Genomic DNA, 10,908 nt, shown 5'->3' on the forward strand with positions numbered 1-10,908 from the left:
AATTAAAATGTAAATTTACAGAACTTGTGTAGTTTTCTTTTAAAGTATTTTTACTGTTTTTATGTCCATGATTTCATGCTATTCAGAATGTGATGCTTAATGAAGGCAGAACTGTTGCAGGAAATTTGGATATTTGTAAATGGTTTGTTGGGAGAGAGTCTTTAAGTTTTTAAATCACTGCCATATATATCTCTAGTCTCTCATTAGCTTTTGGTAGATTTGACACACACACGTGTGTATATCTATCTATCTATATACATATATATAATTGTTCATAGAAAACCATGTAATCGTTACCAATATAGCAGGAGATTTCACCGCAAAAAAGTCTAAATTAGACTCCTTAGGGATCGTTCTCCTTGTTTATATATCCAAAGTTTTAAATATATATATTTATATATATATATATATATATATATATATATATATATATATATATATATATATATATATCTATATATGTATATATATATATGTATATATATGTATATATGTGATGCAGCACAGAATTTTGTCAGTGAACAGGTTGCGGTCTCAAGGCGACGAAAATATTTTGACAAATTAAATTTAAATGTTGAAGTGAATCTAACGGATTTTGTGTGTTATTTTAAATGGCTTATAAACACCTTCCACGCTGCAATTGTTTTCATTTCAGCACACGATCTCAGATCAGGTCACTTGCTATGCAAGTACATCTCCGTAATATATATATATATATATATATATATATATATATATATATATATATATATATGCAGGAATCCCTCAACGATTGCAGGTGTTACGTTCCAAAACCCACTGTACTGTATATTTTAAAAAATTATTTTTATAATTTATATATATTTATTTTATTGTAAATGCAACACCATGGAGGAATCTATGAAAGTGTCAATAGATGAACCGCAATATGGCAAGGGATTACTCTGTGTGTGTGTGTGTGTGTGTGTGTGTGTGTGTGTGTATATATATATATATCAATGGCAACTCCAGCATACGGGCTGTTCGGGATTAGCCTGAGTATAAATTTAGTAAAGTGAATGTGTATTTGGAAGCTGATTTAATTTCTGCCAACACTGACTTCAAGTAAGTAATTGCAGCCAATAACTTGGGCTCCTTTTATTGAGCCTGGTTGCAGTTTACTTATTTTCATCCAGTGTCTGGCAGTCATCTTAGAGGTGCCCTGTGTCAAAAAATACCATTTGTAGCAGACGTTCTCTCGACATCGTTCACATGCACCTGATTCAGGCTCAGGAGTTACAGCCTGAGTCGTTGTCTATAATCGTAAAAATTAAATTTAAAATTCAATATTTTCTTGAAACAATAAATTTCTATAGAGATTAGGATTTAAATTCCAATCTATGAAAAGTTTCTGTTCTACAACATTCTTAAAGGAACGAAAAATTAGCCAGCAACTCGGGCTAATACGAACAAGCCTGACAGGTGTAAAAGAGTAACTGGCATCTCTTGTCGAGAGTACAGGCGACAGTCAGATCGTTGATGTTGGTTGTGCGCTCCACTGTTGTTATTTGTTTGCTGTTATTTTGTGCATCTATGTGTAAAGATGAGTTGTGTTTTGCAGGGTGGCTTTATTTTTACCCTGAACTTAGAAATAGAGAAAAGACATAGTGCTAGATATAAAACATAAGCCATTTGGGGCTAGAAATATTGCAGAAAATCATGAAATTCTTCGAGCAGGCATGTGTCTTATGCAAAATTTGTGATGAGCCTGAGTGACACTGATGACCTGGAGTTGCCTCTGATATATATACATATATATATATATATATATATATATATATATACACGAGTTACATTTCCCAGTATCTCAGAATAAGTTACAATAAATGTGTTCTCAACCAGTGGGTTATTGTTGAAGCAATGCTTGAAGACTCTAAAGTCTTCTTAGTTCAGGTGTAAAATGCCGGAATTAACCCTTTTGTTGCCATATTTCTGATGAAATACACTGCCTTTGTTTCCATTAATTTTGAAACAATGAAGAATTTAACAAGATAACTGTCATTATTAAATGGATGTTTGGAACATGAAACTTATCAAAATTCCATCTTAATTTAATTTAAATCACTTTAATACTTTTGTTATGCTTCTATTGTAATACCCTGTCTATTTTGATTATTCTAGAAAATAACGACTAGCAAAATATTTTTGTCCTTTATTAAGGTAGTGTCTAGAATACAAATTAAAATGAAACTTTGATTGGAGGTTTTAATTTAAATCACTTTAAAGCAAGTGGTTTGTATCATAGAACAAGGAACAGTATTAAGCAGGTTGATAACAAAAGGTTTAATATTAACAATAATAATAATCTGTTGCATGTACATACATGTACAGTCTGATGAAGGTTGACAGCAATTACTTTCTTCATACATGATTTTATCATTTCTGATGTGAAGAAGTTGGTTTCTCCTCTACGTTCAACAGTAATCTTCCGATAATCTTCCTGAAATACAAATCATACATTTAATGGTGAGAGCATTTTTACATGAGACATACTCAACCATCTCCCTTAACACAATCTGTTCCCCCGTCTTAAGAAATTTTTATCTATTTCAACTTAACCTTTTAGCATTCAGATTCTTCTGTCAAATGTAATCCTTATTCATTCACATCGTTTTGAATTAATCATGCATTATCTCATAGCTCTGAGATTTTGATAGGTGTGAGAGGTTGGATCTGGCCAGTTTGAACATAAAACAGATTGAATATTTGGGCTGGATATGGCTGGTTGAAATGTTAAAGGAAACCCAGTCAAAGTTTTTGATTCACAAGTCCCATTGCATGGGACTGAACCCAAAGCCATGTGGTTGGGAAGCAAGTTTCTTAATGATACAGTCATGTTTTTATTGTATTCATAATGTAATGATTTTCTCGCTGTATTCCACAGTACAATCCTCAAACACCTAGCCACTTCCGCCACAGGCTATGAAACATTTTTCAGTTAGATGGATTTTTATGTATTCTTCTTCCCACTTAGATTTTAAATGTTGCCACAATTATAATATGTCTATTCTACTGTAATTTTCTACATTTTTGTGCAGCTGAAGATTGCTCTGCATTTTGCATTTACTGTAATGCTCACATTACTTAAATAAATGGAGTAGCATGAAACGTGCGTACTGCAGTCATCTTTAAAATCCGTGTTGCTTTTTTTGAATTTTTATATATATATACATACACACATGCTATAGTATATAACACAATAACATGGCTTGATATATTCTTAAAATCCTGATGCAGAACATCTAGCTCCTTAACTTACCAGCAAGATGGGGCATATAGCCTTCGTGGGATGTGTCATATAGATAGGTCCATCAAAGCCAACCATTTCAGACATGTACGGCAGAGCACCACAGTGATCCAAATGGAAGTGTCTGAAACGAATTTACACATTTCATTATCATCATCGTTTTAACTTTCACTTTACCATAACACACACACACACACATATATATTACACACACAGACAATTACATGTATATACACACAATTTAAAGAAAAATGAGCGAAGAGAAATAACTATATATTTGAACAACAAACAGATACAAGTATATTAAATACTGTACAACTTAAATTCTTGATTTATTAATAATTATCTCTGCCTGCAGAAAATGTAACAATTACCAAATGCCGTTTAAGGCCAGCTTCATATGTGAAGGAGAGATAATCTCCAAAGTTGACATGGCATTAAGGAAAAGAATAAGAGGACAGTTGGGCCTCTCACATAAATATGTATGGCAGTGAAACATGGGCCGTGACTGCTGAGGACATGCATAGGCTCGAAAGAAATGAAGCTAGCATGATCCGCTGGATGTGTAATGTCAGTGTGCACACACGACAGAGTGTAAGCGCCCTAAGAGAAATGTTGGACATAAGAAGCATCGGATGTAGCGTGCAAAAGAGACGTTTGCATTGGTATGATCATGTACTATGGATGGATGAGGAGAGCTGTGTGAAGAAGTGCCACTCCCTAACAGTTGAAGGAATCCAGGGTAGAGGTAGACCCAGGAAGACATGGGATGAGGTGGTGAAGCGTGACCTTCAAACGTTGGGCCTCACAGAGGCAATGACGAAAGACCAAGACCTCTGGAGATATGTTGTGACTGCGAAAACCTGGCAAATAAAGTGAGTTCACAGCTGTAACTTACACCAGTGTCGCATAATCAGCCCCAGCCCACTCAAAAGTACCTTGGATCGTAGGGTGACATGCTGTGCTCGAGGAGACCTATTGAGTCAAGTACATCAAAATCAAATGGAAATTGTAGTTGTGATCCCCACACCGCCAGTGACACGTAAAAAGCACCATCCAAACATGACCGATGCCAGCGCCGCCTTGACTGGCTTCCGTGCTGTTGGCACATAAAAAGCACCAACCAATTGTGGTTGTTGTTAGGAAGGGCATCCAGCTGTAGAAACGGTGCCTGGAACCTGGTGCAGCCTCCTGGCTTCCCAGACCCCAGTCGAACCGTCCAACCCATGCCAGCATGGAAAACGGACATTAAACAATGATGCTGATGATGATGATATATATATATATATATATATATATATATATATACACACACACACACATATATATATATACTCTCTCTCTCTTTCCTTTCCCGAGCGTCTTGTAACACAATCTGTATCACGTCCTCACGTTGTTTTTTGTCTTTTTCCTTTTTTTGAACCGATATATATATATAAATACACACACACACATATCTAGAGAGAGAAAGAGTGGGGGTGGGAAAGAAGCTGCAAACTATATTTTAAAACTTTATATTTACTAAACTTTGAGAAAACATTGTTTATATTTCATTGAAAGATGAAAGTAAAGATACAACAAAAAGAATGTAGAGGAATAAATGTTTGATTTACTTACGTTATGATTACACAATCCAAATGTTCGGTGAGTGTTCCTTCCCTGGTAATGTAGGTGAAATCTGGGAAACGCCTCTGAGAAAAACAGAGTTTATACATTACATGCTGATCGTGTTTTTAAATTATATTACATATATATATATTGTAACTTTTATGTCACTTCCATTATGTATTAGATACATTAGAGTCAATCATGTGGATCGACATTAAACGACGATGATGATATATATATATATTAATCAAAGTGTACACTATCATATATCAATTATGGCTGATTTTACCAATCAATTTTGCACTAGGGGTTCAACGGGATGTTAGGTAGTATCTAATACACAATGGAAGTGACATAAAAGTTACAATACAAACATGGGTTACACTTGATGTATACACTCTCCTGTTCATGATTATATACATAGTGATTTACCCATAACTGACTATAAAGTTAACAAACGAAGATAAAACAAATGTCTTGAAATGTCAGACTAAGTGACTGGTATCTGAACCGAACAGTGACAACACAGTCTGAGAGGGCTCATTAGTCTTGCTGATGGTAAGGCAACCTTTACAGTGCTGGTGCCATGGGAAAATGCACACAGCACAATCTGTAAAGTAGTCCCTGTGGGGAAGGGCAAACGGCTATAGAAACCATGCTGAAGATGAAACATTGGAGAAAGATAAGGTCCCCTGACTCATTGAATCCTGTCAAACAATTTTACTCATGCAAGCATAGAAAGCAGATATAAAATATCATCATTTAAGGTCTGCTTTCTGTCCTGGCATGGGTTGGACAGTTTGACATGGAGTTGACTAGCTATCCAGACTTCAGCTGTCTGTTGAGGCATGGTATTTACAGCTGGACGCTTTTCCTAATGCCAACCACTTAACAGAGTATGCTATGTGCTTTTCACGTGGTGATAATAGGTTTGGATGTATGGTCAAGAAATTGACTTTCCAAATACATGGTTTTGAGTTCAGTCCTACTGCACCACACCTTAAGCAAGTGTCATCATCTTCAATAGTTCTGAGCCAACAAAAGGCTTATGGGCGAAAGTGGTAGAAGCAAATGGAAATAAGCCTCTTGTATATGTATGTATATGAACACATACATACATATCTGAAAAGTGACCTGGCAGAATGGTAACATTGTTACCATTTCTCCGACTTTGCTCCATTAAAGATGTGTGAAATAAGAGATCCCTTACTTGAAAAAAATGGTAAGGGTTCTCATAGCAGAATGACTGTATGTCGATAACCTGGTTCTCATAGTGGAACCTATTGAAGAATTACCCCTCACCACCATGAAAGTTCCAAATCTAGAAGTGTAGTTGAGAGTTCAAACACCTGATTTAAATAGACTTCACGATCAACTATTCAAAGTGATTTGAAGAACACAGTAGCTTCTCAGTGTTAATTTAACTATTCAGTCTTGTATTGACTAAAGCCTTTTGTTAAAGAATAAAAGTATTAAAAAAATGGTTTTGGTCACTGTATTTAAAAGAGGCAATTTTGTGATTGACAATTTGATGAAAAAAAAACAACAAAACAATAATCAATGATCATAGCTTCATTGTTTGCAAGAGAACAAACAAAACTTCAAAAACGAAGAAACAAAACAATTAAGAAACAATCCTGACCTCATCGTTAAATCCCATATGCATACCACAATCCAACATGATGTTCTTACCACCAACAGTAACCAGGATACAACTTCGACCAACATCTAGAAAAAAAAAAAATTGAAAAAACAAATAAGTACCAAACAATTGGTAAAATTACATTTATTATTATTTTCTTTTTAAATTTCTAATAAGCCCAGAACCCTTTTATTTTCAAAAAAGTATAGGCTCTCTTTGTCTAATTAAAAAAAAAAAAGAAAAACATCAGCATATTTTGCCTAATTAAAAAACAATAAAATTATAAGACCTCTTTGTCTAATTAAGAAAAACAATTACAGAATCTCTTTGTCTAATTATTATAAACCAATAAATTATAGAATCCCTCTAATTGATATTAACTAATAAATCCTAGAATCTCTGTCTAATTAAAATATAAACCAATAAATTTCATTGAGGAACAAAAATAAAACAAACTAAGATAATGTCTAAATTATGGTAGAAACAGTTAATTTCTAAGGGATACACATTTAGAGGCAGTAAAATATTAAGGGGTAAGTTAAATTTGTAAAAAGCACTAGCCCTTATGAAACCCTAAGGAATTTATGTGAACTGGAATTTAGTCCTTGATTTCATATTGTTAAGTGGATGAAGAATAAATTTTACCCTTGGATAAAATGTTACACAGTCTAATGTATGTCAGATTCCCAAAAGACCTGGTACCTAATTCACAAACACAATTAGGTAGTAATAAAGTACACAACAATATGCTTTCAATGGAATTGAACTCATTATAGCTGTGCTGCTGTATTAAAAGTAAATAATTCTGTTTACTTTTGGCACAAGGTGTGGAAGAAGTCAATTACATCAACCTAAGGGTTCATCTGGTACTTCATTGATTCTTAAAGGATGAAAAGCTAAGTTGACCTCTGCATTTCAACTCAGAAACAAGAGAGCCAAAAGAAATACTGCAAAAGCCGTCTGTGCAGTCCAGTAACGATTCTGCCATTACACCGTTCTATATGATTCTATGAGCCATGATGGTTCATAGAGCAGTCATTGAGCTCCAGTGTTTAAATCAATGAAAGAAATATCTCCTCCTGCATGGCATATCAGTCAGTTGCAAACTAATAGCTTAGATAATTTGACAATGTAGAACTAAGTTTACCTTATGGACATCACAACAGGGTATTGTGAATAACCAGTTGAAAGAATGGCAGTTCATATCTTGTGCTTGCCCAGGTAATGTGGTAATGTAACTCTCAAACAGCTCAGTCCTCCTAGCCCTAAATAGGTACTAGAAGACCCCAAAACGATTTATTGTTCCTGGTAGTACTTGATTTGATGAATGATTCATTAGGATGAAGTGCTGGGTTTAATATCTCCAGACAGAAATACCTACTTTTAAAAGACCAGCATTCTATCAGAGAGAATGTACGGCAGTATTTGTTATGATTCCCTATTTTCTGAGTTCAAACCCTGCTTAGGTCAACTTTGATTTTGCCATTTCAGGGTCAATAAAAAAGTACTCACCCAAGATGAGGAAATGGTGGAATGGTAAGAATGTGAGACTGGGTACCTTGCAGTATTTGTTCCAGCACTTTGTGTTCAAAGTGCAAACCTTGTCACTGCCTTCTTGGATAGTTGGCTTAAAGCCTCTACCTGACCCCTTGGGTAACTTTAGCAAAGTCCACTCTGTTACCTAGTTTAACACCAACACCTGGCCCCTTGAATACCTTTAACAGAGCCTACTCTGTTGCAATGATAAGGACCAGCTTTGAGGATACTGCCCTCCCTCCCACCAGTATAACACACCCTGAAAAGGGTTATAGGCAATGTGCTCATAACAAAATAACTAAATAAAAAGCTAAGACAGCAGAGATAAGAGTCAATCATGTGGATCAACGTAGATCAAAGGTTTGCTTTTTACTCTCCTAATGCTGTTGTCCACATATCACTTTTTACCTTTTTTCAAAACAGGAAAAATACCTTTGGGGTATACCAACACTTGCCACATGAAAACAATGAAGCTACATACAATATTTTGTTAGTTTTCAAAAGAATGAAACCAGTGGAATTTCCTTCTTTTGGGGCCATATTTAGCTGTCATTTGTGAACCTAGAAATCACAACCATTTTACAAAAAACTCCTTATGTTAAAGTTATTAAAAACAAAAATTAAGAACCAGTTTTCACTTGATGTCGTACCTTGGCCAGCACCTGAAAAGAAAAGATAAATATAATAAGTTTTCAGTTCAGAAAAACAAGCTAATGAACTGGCAGCTTAATCAAAACATCTTTTATGAGGATTAACTGAGTGATTAATGAAATAAGTCGAGTCACTCTAAATGTGGATTGAAACAGGTTTGGAATAAAAAAAAACTGCAATGGATTTGAACAGTTGGTGGTCCAGTACTTTATTTATTGGTCAGTTTGCTTTAAGGTTATTTTGGGGGTTGATTCAATGATCAAACAAAATTTGAAAGCAAAGCTACAGTAGTTGTACCAGTATGACTTCATATGTAGATTAAGCCACTCGTTTGCTGATCAGTTTTCAAAACCTAAAGGCGTCTAAAAAAAATTGTTGTCTACCATAAAATTTCCTGACATGTTATCTTAAATCCTTCTTATGGTTTATGAGGAAGAAAAATCAAATGGGACAAATACACAAAAGATCAAAGTTTCTTTGATGTAAAGCTAACAAATGCCACCCTTTTTTTTTTTTTTTAACTGAGTATAGCTTTAAGACCAACACACCTGGTTGGCAAACATAGCCAGCCTCCCATCAGATCTCTCAAATGTAATTAGGAAACTTAGATACTCCCTATAAAACATCAAATGTCGATCACCTTAATAAAAAAAAGCATGAATGAGATGTAATATTGGCAGTAAAGATATATTATAATTTGCAGTCGAGTCTTCAAAACCTAAAGCTGTTTAAAAAAAAAAAAAATCGACCATGAAATTTCCCATGTTACCTTAATCTATCTTATGGTTATGAGGAAGCAAAATTTTCCTTCTATTGTAGGCACAAAGCCTGACAGCTTTGAGTGGGGGGAGTTAGTCAATTACATTGACAGCAGTGCTTGACTGGTACTTATTTTATCGACCTCAAAAAGATGAAAGAAAAATTTGACAAGCAGGGCAAATATGCAAACGAAAAGTCAGAATTTCTTCGATACAAAGTTGGGAAATGGTTTATTTCAACTGTGCTTGAAGAGCAGCACACCTGGTTAGCCGATATGGTCAGTGTCCAATCAGCTTCCATGGGACTAGATGTCTTGAATTCAGTAAAAGTAAGCAGACTTTCAACAGGGAAGCTACCAAATTAGGCACTGTCCATAAAACATCAAATGCCAACCAGCATTGCTATGAAGAAAAAACGGTAATTAGTGTTGGCAGTGAAGATATAATCTTTTATTTGTTTCAGTAATTAGACTGTGGCCGTGCTAGGGCACCACCTTGAAAATTTCTTGAATGAATCGACCCTAGTACATACGCTTTTGTAAGTCTGGTTCTTATTCTATCGCTCTCTTAGGCTGAACTGTTAAGTTACGGGGACGAAACACCAGTTGTCAAGTGGTGTCGGGACACACACACATATATACGACAGGCTTCTTTCAGTTTCCCTCTACCAAATCCACTTACAAGGCCTTTGTTGGCCTAGCGCTATAGTAGAAAACACTTGACCAAGGTGCCACGCAGTGGAACTGAACCCGGAACCATGTGGTTGTGAAGCAAGCTTTTTACCACACTCAAATCTCTCTCACAAACACATCCATTTCATATACACGTACATACACCTTTCACTTTCTGCTCTCATTTCAAGGCAAATGTTGTCTTCCACACATCAATGAAAACAAAATTTATCCTGCTTATAAACATTCTAAAGTATGTTTCTCTAAAACCCAAGGCTTTTTATCTTGCTTTCCTCGGTCCATTGTAGTCCGGCGCGAATTTCGATGTTGCCCAGCAGATGAAGATTAGCCAATACTGTAAAATATCACGACAAATATACAATAATCTCACCCAGAGGAGTAACTTTTATATCTGTCATCACTAATGGTGTTGGGTCTTTGGAGTTTTCTCAGGGCGAACGGAGAGAAAACGAAGAAATTTAACAGGGAGTCAAAATTTTCATCTAACTTCGAACCAATAAACTACCATTTTGTAAGGACCGCACTTATCAACTTTTGTTGTTGCTTGTTAATTATTAATAATTTAATGTTATTTATTTTAGATGAATTATTTTAATGAATTAAAATTATTTAAAATATTTATAGACATGTAAGTTTGTTATTTATTTACAAATTATTATTATTAGTAGTATATATGTGCGTGTGTATATATATACATATTTGTATCTATATAATTGAATACATTCTTATGTAACGAAGTCGTCCCGCAGTAAATTT

At 34.9% G+C, this 10,908-nt stretch overlaps 2 protein-coding genes across 10 annotated transcripts in view; one reads left to right on the top strand and one right to left on the bottom strand.

The window, feature by feature from the left end:
• Nucleotides 1-10,665, bottom strand: part of LOC106883976 (integrator complex subunit 11-like) — a 50,278-nt gene extending 39,613 nt beyond the window's left edge. For 4 of the 9 annotated variants that reach the window (XR_016238486.1, XR_016238485.1, XM_089342376.1 and 1 more), the window contains exons 1-5: nucleotides 10,512-10,665; nucleotides 6,516-6,601; nucleotides 4,883-4,956; nucleotides 3,278-3,389; nucleotides 2,342-2,458 (exon numbers count right to left, since the gene is read on the bottom strand). Coding sequence is in view for 6 of the 9 variants with exons in the window: in XM_089342376.1 (XP_089198502.1) it covers nucleotides 2,342-2,458; nucleotides 3,278-3,389; nucleotides 4,883-4,956; nucleotides 6,516-6,554 (342 nt within the window). In the remaining 3 variants the exon portion in view is untranslated. Of the gene's footprint in view, nucleotides 1-2,341; nucleotides 2,459-3,277; nucleotides 3,390-4,882; nucleotides 4,957-6,515; nucleotides 6,602-8,679; nucleotides 8,714-10,511 lie in introns of all 9 variants that reach the window. The other 5 variants (XM_089342372.1, XM_089342370.1, XR_016238484.1 and 2 more) reach the window with 3 other exon arrangements.
• A 236-nt stretch (nucleotides 10,666-10,901) lies between these two features.
• Nucleotides 10,902-10,908, top strand: part of LOC149130996 (ceramide-1-phosphate transfer protein-like) — a 5,889-nt gene continuing 5,882 nt past the window's right edge. The window contains exon 1 of the mRNA XM_089342378.1: nucleotides 10,902-10,908. This exon is cut by the window's right edge and continues 245 nt beyond it. The gene's annotated coding sequence lies outside the window, so the exon portion shown is untranslated.

The sequence above is a fragment of the Octopus bimaculoides genome, chromosome 26 (assembly GCF_046866305.1).
Source record: "Octopus bimaculoides isolate indiv1 chromosome 26, ASM4686630v1, whole genome shotgun sequence".
Lineage (NCBI taxonomy): Eukaryota > Metazoa > Mollusca > Cephalopoda > Octopoda > Octopodidae > Octopus > Octopus bimaculoides.